Source organism: Oncorhynchus masou, chromosome 9 (genome assembly GCF_036934945.1).
Source record: "Oncorhynchus masou masou isolate Uvic2021 chromosome 9, UVic_Omas_1.1, whole genome shotgun sequence".
Lineage (NCBI taxonomy): Eukaryota > Metazoa > Chordata > Actinopteri > Salmoniformes > Salmonidae > Oncorhynchus > Oncorhynchus masou.
Window position 1 is genome coordinate 27087356 of NC_088220.1, and position 21032 is coordinate 27108387.

The 21032-nt window shown below is 46.2% G+C and overlaps 1 protein-coding gene across 1 annotated transcript in view; it reads left to right on the forward strand.

The window, feature by feature from the left end:
* The window catches only part of LOC135545764 (janus kinase and microtubule-interacting protein 1-like), a 50263-nt gene that overhangs the window by 21296 nt on the left and 7935 nt on the right, over positions 1-21032 (forward strand). Inside the window, exons 2-14 of the mRNA XM_064973611.1 lie at positions 2908-3194; positions 3486-3818; positions 4179-4340; positions 7534-7743; positions 8762-8878; positions 9051-9197; positions 15018-15176; positions 15877-15939; positions 18298-18426; positions 18616-18744; positions 19409-19492; positions 20678-20740; positions 20844-20942. Coding sequence (XP_064829683.1) covers positions 3057-3194; positions 3486-3818; positions 4179-4340; positions 7534-7743; positions 8762-8878; positions 9051-9197; positions 15018-15176; positions 15877-15939; positions 18298-18426; positions 18616-18744; positions 19409-19492; positions 20678-20740; positions 20844-20942 — 1833 coding nt within the window. The 5' untranslated portion in view covers positions 2908-3056. The remainder of the gene's footprint in view (positions 1-2907; positions 3195-3485; positions 3819-4178; positions 4341-7533; positions 7744-8761; positions 8879-9050; positions 9198-15017; positions 15177-15876; positions 15940-18297; positions 18427-18615; positions 18745-19408; positions 19493-20677; positions 20741-20843; positions 20943-21032) is intronic.

A 21032-nucleotide genomic window follows, 5' to 3' on the forward strand; every position in this document is an offset into this window, starting at 1 on the left:
TCTCTTGTCGGTAGTAGTTGAGGGTTCTCTTGTCGGTAGTAGTGTAGGGTTCTCTTGGCTGTAGTGGTGGACAGTTATCTTGGCTGCAGGGTTCTCTTGGCTGCAGGGTTCTCTTGGCTGTTAGTAGAGGGTTCTCTTGGCTGTTAGTAGAGGGTTCTCTTGGCTGTTAGTAGAGGGTTCTCTTGGCTGTTAGTAGAGGGTTCTCTTGGCTGTTAGTAGAGGGTTCTCTTGGCTGTTAGTAGAGGGTTTTCTTTGCTGTAGTAGTAGAGGGTTCTATTGGCTGTTAGTAGAGGGTTCTCTTGCCTGTAGTAGCCCCACATCTAGACTGTCCTGGCCAAACAGATTTTCATGCACAATGGGGTCTCTAGCGGATCCCAGGGAGAGGAATTGGATTATGATGAATGGCCGGAGATTTTCCAGTGTGCTCTCTGTGGGTGTTTGAAAGCGTGTGTTTTTGTAAAACAGCCATCACTAGCACAGAGAGGCGGCTGCCCACCGACAGACTTGACATCATTGACTACTTTAATAAAGACTAGTCACTTTAATAATGCCACTTTAAGAATGTTTACATATCTCATATTACTTATCTCATAGAGTATGTAGTGTATACTGTATACTACACTATCTATTCTATACTATCTATTGCATCTTAGCTACTCGGTCACTGCTCATCCATATATTTTATACTTATATATTCCTATCCCATTCCTTTACTAGATTGTGTGTATTATGTTTTGTTGTGGAATTGTTAGATATTAGGTTTGGTTGTGGAATTTGTTAGATATTACCTGTTAGATACTGCTGCACTGTTAGATCTAAAATCACAAGCATTTAGCTACACTCACAATAACAGCTGCTAACCATGTGTATGTGACCAATAACATTTGATTTGATTTGAAGTGGAGCTGTGTTTGTGTTTTCTGTGTGAGTGTGTGTGTGGGGGGCACAATGTACGTGAGGATGGCTGGGGGATGGTCCGATGCAACGCTAGGACCCCTTTCCTGAAGTTGGAGAATTTCTAATTTTTCAAACACCTGAAACAGCTTTTTCCTGCAATCTCGAGCCATTATCATTGTGCTTAATTCTATGTAAAAATATATATATCATTTTCTGCATATCTAAGCATGTCTCTTGTGCTGTCTGTATCCTCCTGACTGGTGGTTATTTTTTTAAGAAACTAAATATACTAAAATCTGGGTAAAATATTGACAGGAATGTGTGTCTAATTCAGTACATTTACTAATTGCTTGCTTTTCTAAAGTCTACCAACCTTGCCAGCAAGAATGCCTGCTAAGATAGTTAGAACAAGCTAGCTACTCGAACTTGATTAGAAATTGCCTTTTGGTAGCTAATTATGAGGTTGGGACATTGGGAACCTATCTGGGCATGGGTATGTGTACATTCTTCATTATATTAAAAATGAACACTGAACAAACTAACCAAAATAACTAAATGACACGAAACTATACAAATGAGTGCTGACAGGCAACAACACGTAGACAAGAACCCACAAACACCAAAGGGAAATGGCTACTTAAATGATCACTAAACTGTTATCATTACCATTACCACCCATACCACTACTACTACCACCACTACACTTCTATCATTATCATTACCATTACCACCCATACCACTACTACTACCACCACCATCACTACACTTTTATCATTACCACCCATACCACTACCGCCACCATCACTAAACTGCTGTCATTACCATTACCACTACTACCACCACCATCACTAAACAGCTGTCATTACCATTACCACTACTACTACTACCACCACCATCACTAAACTGCTATCATTACCACTACTACTACTACCACCACCATCACTACACTTCTATCATTACCATTACCACTACTACTACCACCACCACCACTAAACTGCTATCATTACCATTACCACTACTACTACCACCACCACCACTAAACTGCTATCATTACCATTACCACTACTACTACCACCACCACCACTAAACTGCTATCATTACCATTACCACTACTACTACCACCACTAAACTGCTATCATTACCATTACCACTACCACCACCACCACCACCACTAAACTGCTATCATTACCATTACCACTACTACCACCACCACCACCATCACTACACTTCTATCATTACCATTGCCGGGGCGGCAGGGTAGCCTAGTGGTTAGAGCGTTGGACAAGTAACCGAAAGGTTGCAAGTTCGAATCCCCTAGCTGACATCTGTTGTTCTGCCCCTGAACAGGCAGTTAACCCACCGTTCCTTGGCCGTCATTGAAAATAAGAATTTGTTCTTAACTGACTTGCCTAGTAAAATAAAGGTAAAGTTAAAAAATTAAAATTAAATTACCACTACTACTACCATCACTACACTTCTATCATTACCACAACCACCACCACCATCACTACACTTCTATCATTACCATTACCACTACTACTACCACCACCATCACTAAACTGCTATCATTACACTACTACTACCACCACCACTACACTGTTATCATTACCATTACTACTACTACCACCACCATCACTACACTGTTATCATTACTACTACTACCACCACCATCACTACACTGTTATCATTACCATTACCACCCATACCACTACTATTTGGAATGATAAACAACAATAATAATAATAGCAATAACAATAATAGTAATAATAAATAAGTTACTGCTTACTATGCAGATGTTATTATTCAGTGTCCCTCAGACTATGGCAGGCAAATACATATTTAAGTACATTGCTCCTTCGCCCATGAGTATTTTTTCTTTTTCTTCTGGGTTTAATAAGTTCAAATTTGGAATAAATGTAGTTATTTCTGGGAATGATGATGATAATAATTATGATGCTCTCGCTCTCTCTCTTTCGCTCGCTCTCCCGCTCTCTTTTTGCCTGTCTGCAGGACAGACAGGGATCCCCCAGTCAATGATGTAGATGAGGATGATGAAGGTACATAGGGAAGGCTGTGTGGGGAGGAAGAGCAGCGCCTGACTCTCCTCCACTTCCTCAACCACTCTGAGCCGTACCGTCTAATTGGGTGGACGGAGCACAATGTCAGCCCCGCATCCCAAGAAGACGCGCGGGAAGGAGAGGACTGAGGTCATGGGTGACTTTGCGCAGACAGCCAATGAGGAGTTTCGGAACAAGCTGATGGACCTCCAGATAGAAATTCAGCAGGAGAAGGGCAAGGTAGGCCCCTCCCCTCTGATGATGATGATAAGGATGCAATTGATGATAATGATATCATTATCTGTTGGTCTTTTGTGATCTACTGTTAATGATACTATTAAGAATCATTATCTCTCTTTTTCCTATTCCCTTACAAACGTCACTCTTTCTCTCCTCCTCTTCCTCCCGTTTGTCTCGCTCCTCCCCTATCCTCTATCCCACCCTCCTCTCCCTCCCCTCTCCTCTGTCCCACGCTCCTCTCCCTCCCCTCTCCTCTGTCCCTCCCTCCCTCCCCTCTCCTCCCCTGGGTAGGTCTCTAAGCTGAGAGAGCGTCTCCAGGAGCAGAGGCAAGCCAGGGAACTAGAACAACACAAACACACGGTGGTCCTCACCGACCTCCGTGCCAAACTGCACGAGGAGAAGCTCCGCGAGCTGGCCGCTGCCCGCGAGGCGTTGGCACGTCAACACGAGTTGGAGCTGGCGCGTACCATTAAGATCCGCGACGGAGAAGTACACCGGCTGCAGGGGCTGGTCCACGCACTGAGGGACGGGGCTGCGGACAAGCTGAAGAGTGCCCTGCTAGGGGAGGCCCGGGAGGAGGCCAGGAGGTCCTTTGATGGGGAGAGACTCAGACTACAGCAGGAGGTAGGCTGGCCTGGGGGCTCAATTCGAATCCAACCTGCATTGTGGTATTTACACAGGTTTTTTTTCTTCCCCATGGCCAATCAGAATCCTAGCCTGGTGCGGGTCATGCTACTGTTAATTCCTTCTACATCCAGCTAGACTCCCCTCACAGGCCTTGTTTTCAGAATAAGAAGCTTCAAGCCTGTGTTTAGTCTGGTCTTGAAAGTTGTTGTTCAGAGCATCTTCTTTGTTTCTAAAAGTCATGTGACATTACTATGTCCCCAATCATCTTAATTGCTTCAGGGGGCGTATACTTGAAGTGTATACTAGATAGAAAGTGTAACGCTACACATGCTAGCTGTGTGTGTGTGTTCCCCCCAGGTCCTGAAGCAGGAGACAGCACGGAAGCAGGTTGAGGAGGCTCTGTCTAACGCGCTGCAGGCAGACAAGGCCAAAGCAGCCGACCTCCGAACAGCCTACCAGCAGCACCAGGATGAGATCAATCGCATCAAGAGAGACTGCGAGAGAGACATCCGCCGGGTGGTGAGTCGACCGTAACGTGATCACACACCACGTGCCTGTCTGCAAACCGTAACCCCGGCCACAAATCATAACTCCTGATCGATCCTAACCCACATCACACAAAGTCCATGTGTGAGACTGGAGTGTCTGGTCTGGTGAGGGACCTGAAAGTGAACCAAACTTCAAACCAAATCAGGACCATAAACCATATAAATCATTAACCACAGCAAACTGAAATGGGAACCACTCTAACAATAGATCTCGTTCTCTCATTCTGTTCCGCGTATGCACTTCTACTGAAGTTTATCTTTAACTTATTGTAGTAATCTGACGGAGAGCTTGAATTGCACTATGTTGATCTCCAGTTGTATTGAACAGAGAGACTGATTAACTACAGCACAGAAGAACAGTGGACAAACAGGGCCATAAAAGAGATCTCTGCAGCTGTAAAAGTTTACAGCCATGGCTATATTATTTCACAAGAAAACCGAAAGGGGGATGGGAAGAGGTAAAGGAAGAGAGAGGGATGAGAGAGGGATGAGAGAAGGGAGTGAGATGAGGACAGGCTGAGAGAAGAACGGGGGGAGTGTGAACGAAGATTCATGAATGAATTTCTCTCAACAATGTTGGTGTCGTATAATTTGTTGGAGCCTTAGTCTGTAGTTGGAGAATAATGAGCTGGTTTGGAAGGAGGAGAGCAATGGGTTGGAGAATAATGAGCTGGTTTGGAAGGAGGAGAGCAATGGGTTGGAGAATAATGAGCTGGATTGGAAGGAGGAGAGCAATGGGTTGGAGAATAATGAGCTAGTTTGGAAGGAGGAGAGCAATGGGTTGGAGAATAATGAGCTGGTTTGGAAGGAGGAGAGTAATGGGTTGGAGAATAATGAGCTGGTTTGGAAGGAGGAGAGTAATGGGTTGGAGAATAATGAGCTGGTTTGGAAGGAGGAGAGTAATGGGTTGGAGAATGATGAGCTGGTTTGGAAGGAGGAGAGTAATGGGTTGGAGAATGATGAGCTGGTTTGGAAGGAGGAGAGTAATGGGTTGGAGAATAATGAGCTGGTTTGGAAGGAGGAGAGTAATGGGTTGGAGAATGAGAGGGAGAACAGCTGGAGATGAGGCGAAAGAGTTCCAGAGTGAAGATGTTACATTTTCTCTCTGTCTCACTCTCACTCTCTCTCTCCTTCTTCTCTCCATCCTCCCATCTCTCCTCACTCTATTTGTCTCTCTCTCTCCTTCTCTTCATCCTCCCATCTCTCCTCACTATATTTGTCTCTCTCCTTCTTCTCTCCATCCTCCCATCTCTCCTCACTATTTTTGTCTCTCTTCTCTCCATCCTCCCATCTCTCCTCACTATATTTGTCTCTCTTCTTCTCTCCATCCTCCCATCTCTCCTCACTATTTCTCTCTCTCTCTCCTTCTCTTCATCCTCCCATCTCTCCTCACTATTTCTCTCTCTCTCCTTCTCTTCATCCTCCCATCTCTCCTCACTATTTTTCTCTCTCTCTCCTTCTCTTCATCCTCCCATCTCTCCTCACTATATTTCTCTCTCTCTCTCCTTCTCTTCATCCTCCCATCTCTCCTCACTATATTTGTCTCTCTCTTCTTCTCTTCATTCTCCCATCTCTCCTCGCTATATTTCTCTCTCTCTCTCCTTCTCTCCATCCTCCCATCTCTCCTCACTATATTTGTCTCTCTCTCTCCTTCTCTCCTTCTCTCCATCCTCCCATCTCTCCTCACTATATTTGTCTCTCTCTCTTCTTCTCTTCATTCTCCCATCTCTCCTCACTATATTTGTCTCTCTCTCTCCTTCTCTCCATCCTCCCATCTCTCCTCACTATATTTGTCTCTCTCTCTCTCTCTCTCTCCTTCTTCTCTCTCCTTCTCTCCATCCTCCCATCTCTCCTAACTATATTTGTCTCTCTCTCTTCTTCTCTCCATCCTCCCATCTCTCCTCACTATATTTGTCTCTCTCTCTCTCCTTCTCTTCATCCTCCCATCTCTCCTCACTATATTTGTCTCTCTCTCTTTCTCCTTCTCTTCATCCTCCCATCTCTCCTCACTATATTTGTCTCTCTCCTTCTCTCCATCCTCCCATCTCTCCTCACTATATTTGTCTCTCTCTCTTTCTCCTTCTCTCCATCCTCCCATCTCTCCTCACTATATTTGTCTCTCTCTCTTTCTCCTTCTCTCCATCCTCCCATCTCTCCTCACTATTTCTCTCTCTCTCCTTCTCTTCATCCTCCCATCTCTCCTCACTATATTTCTCTCTCTCTCTCCTTCTCTTCATCCTCCCATCTCTCCTCACTATATTTGTCTCTCTCTCTTCTTCTCTCCATCCTCCCATCTCTCCTCACTATATTTGTCTCTCTCTCTTCTTCTCTTCATTCTCCCATCTCTCCTCACTATTTGTCTCTCTCTTCTTCTCTTCATTCTCCCATCTCTCCTCGCTATATTTGTCTCTCTCTCTCTCCTTCTCTCCATCCTCCCATCTCTCCTCACTATATTTGTCTCTCTCTCTCTCCTTCTCTCCTTCTCTCCATCCTCCCATCTCTCCTCACTATATTTGTCTCTCTCTCTTCTTCTCTCCATCCTCCCATCTCTCCTCGCTATATTTGTCTCTCTCTCTCCTTCTCTCCATCCTCCCATCTCTCCTCACTATATTTGTCTCTCTCTCTCTCCTTCTCTCCTTCTCTCCATCCTCCCATCTCTCCTAACTATATTTGTCTCTCTCTCTTCTTCTCTCCATCCCCCCCATCTCACCTCACTATATTTGTCTCTCTCTCTTCTTCTCTTCATTCTCCCATCTCTCCTCACTATTTGTCTCTCTCTCACTATATTTGTCTCTCTTCTCTTCATATTTGTCTCCCATCTCTCCTCACTATATTTGTCTCTCTCCTTCTCTTCATCCTCCCATCTCTCCTCACTATATTTGTCTCTCTCTCTCTCCTTCTCTCCATCCTCCCATCTCTCCTCACTATATTTGTCTCTCTCTCTTTCTCCTTCTCTCCATCGTCCCATCTCTCCTCACTATATTTGTCTCTCTCTCTTTCTCCTTCTCTCCATCCTCCCCTCTCTCCTCACTATATTTGTCTCTCTCCTTCTCTCCATCCTCCCATCTCTCCTCACTATATTTGTCTCTCTCTCTTTCTCCTTCTCTCCATCCTCCCATCTCTCCTCACTATATTTGTCTCTCTCCCATCTGTCCTCTCACTAGATGGATGAGCTGAAGGGGAAGGACCGTGTGGTGTCAGCGTTGGAGAGGGAGCTGGGGGTGCAGGCTGGTTATGCCCAGAAGCTCCAGCTGCAGAAGGAGGCTCTGGATGAGCAGCTGGGTCATGTCAGGGAGGCAGAGAGGCATCACAGTAGCCCCAAGAGAGAGGTGGTCCCTGCCCTGGGGGACACCTCTGACTACCTCAACAACCAGGTGAGGGCAGCCCCATGAAAATACACACACACGCATGCAATTACTCACAAACACAAGCACACACACACACACAGATCAGTCACTCAATATAGTCTTCGTTCACAGTCGCTGCTGTTATTGTCTGTTCCTAAGGCTAGAACTGAGAAGGGGAAAAATATTTTTCCCATAATGCCCCTTCATCTTGATTACATGCTTCAGAAGATTTTAAAGTGAGGGGAGTTGGTGTCTTTGCCTGTTAAGACTCTGATTGACAACACTGTTTGTGACAACTGCAGTTGTTTCTTATCTTCAATTGTATCATTAACTTGTGACACTTTGTCTTGTGTGTATTCTGTATTGTTCTGTAATGTTTTATGGACACGCTGCTATTTCCCTGTTTTGCCTTCTTCGCCAGCTCTCCCTCGCAAAATAGTTTTTTTTTAACCTCAATGGGTTTTACCTGGTTAAATAAAGGTTAAATAAAACTTTTTTTTTTTTAAGTACACTTGTACACACACACACATTTGACTGGCGTGGCATTTTCCAAAACACCTGGTGGTCAACTTATTCACACACTGTCTTTATGCATGATTATCTCCTCCATTTCTCGCTCTCTCTACCCCCCCCCCCCGTTCTCTCTACCTCCCCCCTCGTTCTCTCTTGCGCTCTATCTCTCTCTCTCTCTCTCTCTACCCCCTCGCTCTACCCCCTTGTTTTCTCTCGCTTTCTCTCTATATATATCTCCTCCCCTCTCTCTCGCTCGCTCTACCCCCCCTCGTTCTCTCTCTCACTCTCTCTCTATATATATCTCCTCTCCCCTCGCTCTCTCTACCCCCTCGTTCTCGCTCTCTCTCTTTATATATATCTCCTCCCCTCTCTCCCCTCGCTCTCTCTCTCGCTCTCTCTCTCAATATATATCTCCCCCTCGCTCTCTCTCCCCCTCGCTCTCTCTCCCCCTCGCTCTCTCTACCCACCCCTCGCTCTCTCTACCCCCCCTCGCTCTCTCTTCCCCCTCTCGCTCTCTCTCTCACTCTCTCAGGATGTGGAAGATATTCGGGATGCGAGGAGGTCCCAGCTGAAGATAGCTGAGCTCCACTCTGTTACCAGGAAGCTGGAGGACAGAAACACCCTGCTGGCAGATGAGAGGAATGAACTGGTGAGTAACACACACCTAATTAAAATAACTTGGTGGATAACAGAACATTGTAGGGACATTATGAGAACATTTAAGGGATGTTGTGGAAATATACAGGTATGTGAAAATAACTGTTTCTCTTTCTCCTTCCATCTCTCTCGCTCTCTCCTTCCATCCTCCCTTCATCTGTCAGTTAAAGCGGGTGCGTGAGTCAGAGAGTCAGATGAAGCCACTCTTAGATAAATATAAGAGGATGTCGAAGAAGAACAATGATCTCCTTCAGACTCTGCAGCGCATGGAGGAGAAACTCAAGAACCTCAGCAGAGAGAACGCAGAGATGGTGAGGGAACCAGACATAACCTTTTTGGTCTGCTTTGCTTTTCTCCTTTCCTTGTCTCATCTCCTTCATGACTAAGGGAGGACGTTGATAAGTGTAGTATGGGCTATGATTTGATGTTTATGACTGGATTAAGAGGAACCACATTGTAGGGAACATGTGAAATGGAGGTCATCTAAGGAAAGTGCAAGAGCCCTACAAGAGATGTTAAGCAGTATCTGTGCCATTCAGTATCTGTGCCATTCAGTATCTCTGTCGATCGGTATCTGTGCCATTCAGTATCTCTGTCGATCGGTATCTGTGCCATTCAGTAGTAAAACCAAATGCATGCTTTTCAACCGATCGCTGCCTGCACCCGCATGCCCGACGAGCATCACCACCCTGGATGGTTCCGACCTTGAATATGTGGACACCTATAAGTACCTAAGTGTCTGGCTAGACTGTAAACTCTCCTTCCAGACTCATATCAAACATCTCCAATCGAAAATCAAATCAAGAGTCGGCTTTCTATTCCGCAACAAAGCCTCCTTCACTCACGCCGCCAAACTTACCCTAGTAAAACTGACTATCCTACCGATCCTCGACTTCGGCGATGTCATCTGCAAAATTGCCTCCAACACTCTACTCAGCAAACTGGATGCAGTTTATCACAGTGCCATCCGTTTTGTCACTAAATCACCTTATACCACCCACCACTGCGACTTGTATGCTCTAGTCGGCTGGCCCTCGCTACATATTCGTCGCCAGACCCACTGGCTCCAGGTCATCTACAAGTCCATGCTAGGTAAAGCTCCGCCTTATCTCAGTTCACTGGTCACGATGGCAACACCCATCCGTAGCACGCGCTCCAGCAGGTGTATCTCACTGATCATCCCTAAAGCCAACACCTCATTTGGCCGCCTTTCGTTCCAGTACTCTGCTGCCTGTGACTGGAACGAATTGCAAAAATCCCTGAAGTTGGAGACTTTTATCTCCCTCACCAACTTCAAACATGTGCTATCTGAGCAGCTAACCGATCGCTGCAGCTGTACATAGTCTATTGGTAAATAACCCACCCATTTTCACCTACCTCATCCCCACACTGTTTTTATTTATTTACTTTTCTGCTTTTTTGCACACCAGTATCTCTACCTGTACATGACCATCTGATCATTTATCACTCCAGTGCTAATCTGCAAGGTTGTAATTATTCGCCTACCTCCTCATGCCTTTTGCACACAATGTATATAGACTCGCCTTTTTTGTACTGTGTTATTGACTTGTTAATTGTTTACTCCATGTGTAACTCTGTGTTGTCTGCTCACACTGCTAAGCTTTATCTTGGCCAGGTCGCAGTTGCAAATGAGAACTTGTTCTCAACTAGCCTACCTGGTTAAATAAAGGGGAAATAAATAAATAAAAATAAAAACAATACAAAAACAAGATCCCACTGTAGGTAATGGCTTTGTTATGGAAGGTTTTGGAATCGTTTCCTTTTAGGTGGTTGTACAATTTACAGTCTCTTTTCTGGATTTGGATCATTAGCGGGTATCGGCCTAATTCTGCTCTTCATGCATTATTTGGGTTTTTACGTTGTACACTGAGGATATTTTTGCAGAATTCTGCATGCAGAGTCTCAATTTGGTGTTTGTCCATTTAGTGAATTCTTCGTTGGTGAGCGAACCCCAGACTTCTCAACCATAAAGGGCAATGTGTTCTATAACTGATTCAATCATTTTTTGCCAGATCCTAATTATTATGTCGAATTTGATGTTCCTTTTGATGGCATAGAAGGCCCTTCTTGCCTTGTCTCTCAGATCGTTCACAGCTTTGTGGAAGTTCCCTTTGGCACTCATGTTTAGGCTGAGGTATGCATCATTTTTTGTGTGCTCTAGGTCAACGGTGTCTAGATATGGAGTTTGTATTCGTGGTCCTGGCAACTATGCAGTTTTTTGTTTTTTTTACGTGTTATTTCTGACATTAGTACACCAGGTCATCTTAGGTTTCATTACATACAGTCGAGAAGAACTACTGAATATAAGATCAGCGTCAACTCACCATCAGTACGACCAAGAATATGACTTTCGCGAAGCAGATCCTGTGTTCTGCCTTTCAACCAGGACAACGGAATGGATCCCAGCCGGCGACCCAAAAAAACGACTCCGTAAAAGAGAAAACAAGGAAACAAGGCGGTCTTCTGGTCAGACTCCGGAGACGGGCACATCGTGCACCACTCCCTAGCATTCTTCTCGCCAATGTCCAGTCTCTTGACAACAAGGTTGATGAAATCCGAGCAAGGGTAGCATTCCAGAGGGACATCAGAGACTGTAACGTTCTTTGCTTCATAGAAACATGGCTCACTGGAGAGACGCTATCGGAGGCGGTGCAGCAAGCGGGTTTCTCCACGCATCGCGCCGACAGAAACAAACACCTTTCTGGTAAGAAGAGGGGCGGGGGCGTATGCCTTATGGCTAACGAGACGTGGTGTGATCACAGAAACATACAGGAACTCAAATTCTTCTGTTCACCTGATTTTAGAATTCCTCACAATCAAATGTCGACCGCATTATCTACCAAGAGAATACTCTTCGATTATAATCACAGCCGTATATATATTCCCCCCCAAGCAGACACATCGATGGCTCTGAACGAACTTTATTTGACTCTTTAAATTGTATCAGCATATCGATTGCGCAACCAGGGCTGGCAAAACCTTGGATCATTGTTATTCTAACTTCCGCGACGCATATAAGGCCCTGCCCCGCCCTCCTTTCGGAAAAGCTGACCACGACTCCATTTTGCTGATCCCTGCCTACAGACAGAAACTAAAACAAGAAGCTCCCACGCTGAGGTCTGTCCAACGCTGGTCCGACCAAGCTGATTCCACAATCCAAGACTGCTTCCATCATGTGGACTGGGATATGTTTCCTATTGCGTCAGACAACAACATTGACGAATACGCTGATTCGGTGTGCGAGTTCATTAGAACGTGCGTTGAAGATGTCGTTCCCATAGCAACGAAACCGTGGATTGATGGCAGCATTCGCGTGAAACTGAAAGCGCAAACCACTGCTTTTAATCAGGGCAAGGTGACTGGTAACATGACCGAATACAAACAGTGCAGCTATTCCCTCCGCAAGGCTATCAAACAAGCTAAGCGTCAGTATAGAGACAAAGTAGAATCTCAATTCAACAGCTCAGACACAAGAGGCATGTGGCAGGGTCTACAGTCAATCACAGACTACAAGAAGAAAACCAGCCCAGTCACGGACCAGGATGTCTTGCTCCCAGGCAGACTAAATAACTTTTTTGCCCGCTTTGAAGACAATACAGTGCCACTGTCACGGCCTGCAACGAAAACATGCGGACTCTCCTTCACTGCAGCCGAGGTGAGTAAAACATTTAAACGTGTTAACCCTCGCAAGGCTGCTGGCCCAGACGGCATCCCCAGACGCGCCCTCAGAGCATGCGCAGACCATCTGGCTGGTGTGTTTACGGACATATTCAATCAATCTCTATACCAGTCTGCTGTTCCCACATGCTTCAAGGGTGCCACCATTGTTCCTGTTCCCAAGAAAGCTAAGGTAACTGAGCTAAACGACTACCGCCCCGTAGCACTCACTTCCGTCATCATGAAGTGCTTTGAGAGACTAGTCAAGGACCATATCACCTCCACCCTACCTGACACCCTAGGCCCACTCCAATTTGCTTACCGCCCAAATAGGTCCACAGACGATGCAATCTCAACCACACTGCACACTGCCCTAACCCATCTGGACAAGAGGAATACCTATGTGAGAATGCTGTTAATCGACGACAGCTCGGCATTTAACACCATAGTACCCTCCAAGCTCGTCATCAAGCTCGAGACCCTGGGTCTCGACCCCGCCCTGTGCAACTGAGTACTGGACTTCCTGACGGGCCGCCCCCAGGTGGTATGGGTAGGCAACAACATCTCCACCCCGCTGATCCTCAACACTGGAGCCCCACAAGGGTGCGTTCTGAGCCCTCTCCTGTACTCCCTGTTCACCCACGACTGCGTGGCCACGCACGCCTCCAACTCAATCATCAAGTTTGCGGATGACACAACAGTGGTAGGCTTGATTACCAACAACGACAAGACGGCCTACAGGGAGGAGGTGAGGGCCCTCTGAGTGTGGTGTCAGGAAAATAACCTCACACTCAACGTCAACAAAACTAAGGAGATGATTGTGGACTTCAGGAAACAGCAGAGGGAACACCCCCCTATCCACATCGATGGAACAGTAGTGGAGAGGGTAGTAAGTTTTAAGTTCCTCGGCATACACATCACAGACAAACTGAATTGGTCCACTCACACGGACAGCATCGTTAAGAAGGCGCAGCAGCGCCTCTTCAACCTCAGGAGGCTGAAGAAATTCGGCTTGTTACCAAAAGCACTCACAAACTTCTACAGATGCACAATCGAGAGCATCCTGGCGGGCTGTATCACCGCCTGGCACGGCAACTGCTCCGCCCACAACCGTAAGGCTCTCCAGAGGGTAGTGAGGTCTGCACAACGCATCACCGTGGGCAAACTACCTGCCCTCCAGGACACCTACACCACCCAATGTTACAGGAAGGCCATAAAGATCATCAAGGACAACAACCACCCGAGCCACTGCCTGTTCACCCCGCTATCATCCAGAAGGCGAGGTCAGTACAGATGCATCAAAGCTGGGACCGAGAGACTGAAAAACAGCTTCTATCTCAAGGCCATCAAACAGTTAAACAGCAACCACTAACATTGAGTGGCTGCTGCCAACACACTGACTCAACTCCAGCCACTTTAATAATGGGAATTGATGGGAAATGATGTAAAATATATCACTAGCCACTTTAAACAATGCTACCTAATATAATGTTTACATACCCTACATTATTAATCTTATATGTATACACTGTACTCTATATCATCTAATGCGTCCTTATGTAATACATGTATCACTAGCCACTTTAACTATGCCACTTTGTTTACATACTCATCTCATATGTATATACTGTACTCGATACCATCTACTGTATCTTGTCTATGCTGCTCTGCACCATGCCCTTACACTGTGTATAAGACAGTAATTTTGGAATTGTTAGTTAGATTACTTGTTGGTTATTACTGCATTGTCGGAACTAGAAGCACAAGCATTTCGCTACACTCGCATTAACATCTGCTAACCATGTGTATGTGACAAATAATATTTGATTTGATTTGGACCTTTTATTTTTTCTTACTGAGATTTACTGTCAGGGTTCAGGTCTGACAGAATCTGTGCAGAAGATCTCGGTGCTGCTGTAGGCCCTCCTTGGTTGGGGACAGAAGCAGTAGACGTTTGACTTCAGATTCTAGTGGGGTGAGGCTGTGTGCTGCAGACTGTTCTAGTGCCCGCGCCAATTCATTGATACATCCATGTCTCACCCCACGGCCCTGTGGAAAAATGTGTATGTGGTTTTTGCCAATTTGAACCGTACATGGATTTTATAATGTTGTATGTTTTTCCTGAAACACCACTTTCCATCAATTTGTATAGCAGACCCTCACGCCAAATTGAGTCTAAAGCTTTTTTGAAGTCAACAAAGCATCTCTCTCTCTCTGTCTCTCTCTCTCTCTCTCTCTGTCTCTCTCTCTGTCTCTCTCTCTGTCTCTCTCTCTCTCTCTCTCTGTCTTTCTCTCTGTCTCTCTCTCTCTCTCTGTCTCTCTCTGTGTCTCTCTCTCTGTCTCTCTCTGTGTCTCTCTCTCTCTCTCTCTGTCTCTCTCTCGACCTCACACTTGAATCGCTGACCCCTGAGAATGTATCTCTCCTCACCTCCCTCTCTTTCTTTCTCTCTCAGAAGGAGAATGTTCGCACTCGTTCCCAGCAGCCTCACCCCCAGCAGCTGAAGAGGCCTACCTCACTGACAGACCTAAGTCAGGCCCACGAGGAACAGGAAGTAGAGTTCCTTAAGCTGCAGGTTGCCGAGCAACAAGGCATCATTGATGAGCTCACGCAGGTCAGGGAGACACTCTAACATCAACATTGCACTTTACCTGGTCTTTAAATCACCAGAACTTCCAAACAACAGCTCATTGACAGATCCTTATTGTAGTGAGATGAGTGAATGGTGGAACCCGCCGAGCTCATGGGTTCTTTAACAAACAGGCAGACATTTTCTTGTACTTTACTGCAGTACAATGAAACAGTGGAATAAAATTGCTGCCGTTAGGGTGAGTGTACTGATGGGTAACATGTTGGCCCTGCCTTCCAGACCCTCTCGCCAGCCAGCCACTCACCACCCACTCTCTCTGCTCTATTCACTTTTAATCAGAGCCTGTTGCTAATTTACTCATTAGCACGGTGATGTTCTCCTGGCTCCTTGCTGCTGATCCTAATTCACCCCAACATGTTTGGATCTGGGAGCAGGTGTTGGATACACAACTCTGTTTACCTTCTCCAACCCTGGTTGTTCCCATAAAGAATCCTACCCGTCTCACTTATTTTACCGTGGCTGCATTTTGACAAGCCTAAATCAAATAGTATCCAGATTCTGTCCCTAGGATTCCACACATGGGACGGTCGATGGCCGAGATTAGTACAATTTAGATTGTCAGGTTAAAGATCAGTCCCACATCAATCAGAGCCTTCTCATACAGAAACGATGCATGTTGTCAACTCAAAAGGCTAGAAATCCCAAGTTGCTCCTTTCTGCGCAGGAATGTGACAGACTGATGCTCTGCAAAAAGACCCGGAGAAAACCCCTCAAGCTCCCACCTAAAGTAAGACTACTTCTCCCTCTACCGTTCTGTGTGGTTGTGTGTGTTTTTATAGTGTTTCTTTGTTGTGTTCTATGTTTCCTGTCACACACTGCTGGTCCAGCGGTGTTGTCAATAAGCAATAGCCTCTCCTCATGATGCTGATGGGCTGGTTCTGTCTAATTGGGGTCAGATGGGGCGTGTGGTGGGCGCGCGTGTGCATGCATAGGTTCCTAAGTGTGTGTGACTGTTTAATTGGGCTCAGATGGGGGAACAATGACACCTGTTTGGTAATCTCTTCCAAACTCAGTCAGAAGGATAGGTAGATGAGGTGTTGATGATCAGGAGAGGAGGAGTGATTCTAACAATTGGACTGGGTCCTCGAGAGAGTTAGCAGAGTCCGTGATGTATGTTGCTAAGAGATTTAACACACTCTGCATCTATAACTGGAGCTGGTTACTGGGACTAACTGGGAATGGAACAGAACACACTTACTGGGAGAGTCTGACTGGAAAAGTACAGTGCTGCTACCTCACAGGCCTGGTAACTATCTTAAAGAGGATTGGTGGATGCTAGTTAACACACCTCTCTGTCTGTGTCTGGTAAGTGGGTGACTAAGACAGCCCGGCCTCAGAGCTCAGTGCCAGAGGACAGTATAGTTCACCTTCGAGGATACTAGCTTTGTCAGGAGGTTTATAGTATAGCACCAGTATGTATGAGTATGTCCAGCTCGTCCTCTCCATTTCCGCTTCATCTGTCTGTGTGCTATGGTCTGTCTCCTCCTGCTTCATCTGTCTGTGTACTATGGTCTGTCTCCTCCTGCTTCATCTGTCTGTGTACTATGGCCTGTCTCCTCCTGCTTCATCTGTCTGTGTGCTATGGTCTGTCTCCATCTCCCGCTTCATCGGTCTGTGTACTATGGTCTGTCTCTCCTTCTCCTGCTTCATCTGTCTGTGTGCTATGGTCTGTCTCCTTCTCCTGCTTCATCTGTCTGTGTGCTATGGTCTGTCTCTCCTTCTCCTGCTTCATCGGTCTGTGTACTATGATCTGTCTCTCCTTCTCCTGCTTCATCTGTCTGTGTGCTATGGTCTGTCTCTCCTTCTCCTGCTTCATCTGTGTTTTATGGTCTGTCTCTCCTTTTCTGGGTGTCAGGTGATGACCTACAAACACGATGGTAAGGACTTTACTATAGTACAGTGACTATTGAGCTGACTCCGTGGGTTGGTCCTGAGATCAGTGGGAAGGACAATACTGTTGAGTTTACAAAATCCATGGGATTTCTTTTTTGTGGATGATTTGTGTTTCGTAATCGGATGGTAAGGAATGGGGAAGTGATTGTTCCAAGGTTGATGGACAGTCCACAGTATGTCACAGTGAGTGTTCTGTAGCATCATGGATTGGGGGAGTGTTTTGTAGCATCATGGATTGGGGGAGTGTTTTGTAGCATCATGGATTGGGGGAGTGTTTTGTAGCATCATGGATTGGGGGAGTGTTTTGTAGCATCATGGATTGGGGGAGTGTTTTGTAGCATCATGGATTGGGGAGTGTTTTGTAGCATCATGGATTGGGGGAGTGTTTTGTAGCATCATGGATTGGGGGAGTGTTTTGTAGCATCATGGATTGGGGGAGTGTTTTGTAGCATCATGGATTGGGGGAGTGTTTTGTAGCATCATGGATTGGGGGAGTGTTTTGTAGCATCATGGATTGGGGGAGTGTTTTGTAGCATCATGGATTGGGGGAGTGTTTTGTAGCATCATGGATTGGGGGAGTGTTCTGTAGCATCATGGATTGGGGGAGTGTTCTGTAGCATCATGGATTGGGGGAGTGTTCTGTAGCATCATGGATTGGGGGAGTGTGTGTTGTGGTAAACTGTGGGGTGTTGGGTTGAACGTGCAGAGATGAACACAGAGACAGGAAGGATCTAGTCAGCAAACACAACTTTACTAGGCAATAAAATAAACATAACGAAATCATGTAGGTTTGGCTCGGTCCTTCTTCTCAGCTTCTGCTCTGTCGGCCTCTCTGTTCCCCCTGTGTGCCACAGTGCTCCTTTTATGTGGCCTCCACGGCTGGTTGGCACGTTCCCCTAATTACCTCTACTTGGAGCCATCCGTGTCGGGGTGCCCAGCCCGTGTACTCCCAGCAGAGGGAGGCAACGTCACAGCAGCTACCTCACCTCTATTACCAACCCCCGAGTGTGTGTTTCAAATAGTCTTCTCTCCTATTGTTTTTGTGTGTGTGTGTGTGTGTGTGTGTGTGTGTGTGTGTGTGGGAATCAATATATTACAGCTCATCACTCCCTTTTTCTTTCTCCTCTCTCTCCTTCTCTCGCTCTCCATCCTCCTCCCTCCCCCTCTCTCCTCCTCCTCTCTATCTCTCCAGAGGCATGTTGTGGAGACATATTTTGGATTTGATGAGGAGTCTGTGGACTCTGAGACGTCGTCTCTGACCTCTTACAACACTGACCTCACAGACTGCACCCCTGCCACGCCCGAGGAGGACCTGGAGGACGTAAGTGTGTGTGTGTGTTTGACCATGTCACTACCCAGTCCTCTGTAGTTTAGTTGGCTCTTACAATGCCAGGATAGTGGGTTAAATTCCCTGGACCAACCGTGCGTAAAATGTATACATGCATGACTGTAAGTCTCTGGATAAAAGCGTCTGCAATATGGCATGTTATGTATTGTATTCATTCCCCAGGGTGTCTCTCGTGAAGAGTCAGAGCTGCGCTTCAGACAGCTGACCAGAGAGTACCAGGCTCTCCAGCGGGCCTACGCCCTCCTACAGGAACAGACTGGGGGGTCACACGATGCTGAGAGAGTGGCCAGGGTGAGTAGCTTTAACCTTTAACCCCTACAGCCTGCGCCTGATATCCCTCATTAGACTCCTGATGTGCCCATCACTGTCTCAAAACATGAGCTTTTGCCAAGAGGAGTACAAGAACAATGTTATTCTATCTTTGCAGGGTGTGCAGGTTAATGTTCTTCTATCTTAGCAGGCTGCAGGGTGTGCAGGTTAATGTTCTTCTATCTTAGCAGGCTGCAGGGTGTGCAGGTTAATGTTCTTCTATCTTAGCAGGCTGCAGGGTGTGCAGGTTAATGTTCTTCTATCTTAGCAGGCTGCAGGGTGTGCAGGTTAATGTTCTTCTATCTTAGCAGGCTGCAGGGTGTGCAGGTTAATGTTCTTCTATCTTAGCAGGCTGCAGGGTGTGCAGGTTAATGTTCTTCTATCTTAGCAGGCTGCAGGGTGTGCAGGTTAATGTTCTTCTATCTTAGCAGGCTGCAGGGTGTGCAGGTTAATGTTCTTCTATCTTAGCAGGCTGCAGGGTGTGCAGGTTAATGTTCTTCTATCTTAGCAGGCTGCAGGGTGTGCAGGTTAATGTTCTTCTATCTTAACAGGCTGCAGGGTGTGCAGGCTTTTGTTCCAGCACTAACTCACCTGATTGAACTGACTTGACTCTGGTCTCTGATTGGCTACGTTCGGCTTCCCACAGAACCGTGAGCAGCTGCAGGCGGATCTGATTGGGTGCCAGGCGAAGATCGCCGACCTGGAGAAGGCATTGGCTGAGAGGGGGCAGGTAAAAGAGGAAAAGGGCGGGGAGACGACTGGGAGGTCCCTGGCTGCTCCGCTCTCATTGGCCCTGCTGCTTGTCTGTCTTGGGGCTTTGCTTTTGGCCTGGCGCTACGGCTACGCCCACCGGATCTGCCGCAGGATCCTGTGATGTCACAACTCTGCCCTGTGTGTGTGCTCCACTGTCGTTGACATTATTTGAATGTATATGCTCTATTTTCTCTGGAAAAGATCATCAGGATTTATCTCCTCGTGATCATGAGAAAACTGATTGAACGATACGTCCTCATGCTAAACCAATCAGCCAGTCATCAATTTGTACCTAGCAATTACAAATATGACACTGAAGAAACAAGGTTAATGAAAATATATATACACTGTAATGTCTTAATTATGTAACATTCTGTGGAAATCATCTTCAATCAGTTCCTCTGTAAAGATATATCAATTAGATTATTTCCTTGTATAAGTAATGATATTTGTAAAAGCAGAGTGAAATCCATTTTGAGAAGTGTAGATGGATTTTGGGGTCAAAACTAAACAAATGCACCACGATGCAAATCACATAGATTGTTCAATCATCTTGTTGATTGCTCAGCCTGATATCAATAGACTGAATAGATCTAATACCGAGCAGCGTTTCACAGAGGTCAGAACTCATAGCATCCTCCATCATTCTCTGGTACCTGTTGCATGCCTCACATTTACTGCATGTTGCCTGTTTGTGTCACTGTGGCATTGTTGCACTTTCTGTTACACTGCTCTCACCAATGGTGCTTCAATATTCCTGAATCTCTGTTCAGCATGCTGTTCACTGTACCAATACAGATTTCCGAGCACATTTCTCTGTATTTCTGGTCATTTTGATGGTGAACTTTCTCTGTTACTTTTTGGCTCAATAAAACCATGTTACAGCAATATATTTTGTGTTTAACTTGTGGTTGCATGCATGTGTGCTCACTATTTGAATGCATTATTTCACTTATTTTGGGCTTGTGGGCCTCAGTTCAGAAACGGACAGTTTGGGCTCGGACTCACACGGTGTGGCTGAATCTCTTTGGGTTGATGTTCTCATGCAAGTACATTGTACAGTATCCCCTATAGGTGGCAAGGTACTCTTATCTCCCTTATCATTCTGTGTTGTGATCATTTAGTTTTCCTCTGAGGTGTGTGTGACCGTATGTTTCTCCAGGACTCTAAGTGGGTGGAGGAGAAGCAGTACCTCATCAGGACCAATCAGGAACTCCACGACAAGGTAAGGTACCTCCTACTCCTCTGTCACTCAACACCGTCCTGTGAGCAATCTGGAAGCAAAGGACACTACAAAAATGTGTGTGTGTGTGTGTGTGTGTGTGTAGATGTGTGTGTTACAGCAAGCTGAGTGGAAGCTGCAGGCGGCGGTGCAGGACTCGAGGGACCAGAATGAGCTGCTGGAGTTCAGAGTGCTAGAGCTGGAAGTAAGAGAGTGCACCATCAAACTGTCCCCAGGGGGCGACACCGGTCTCCAGTCCCCACGCAAGACCTACATACAGTGACCAAAACACACA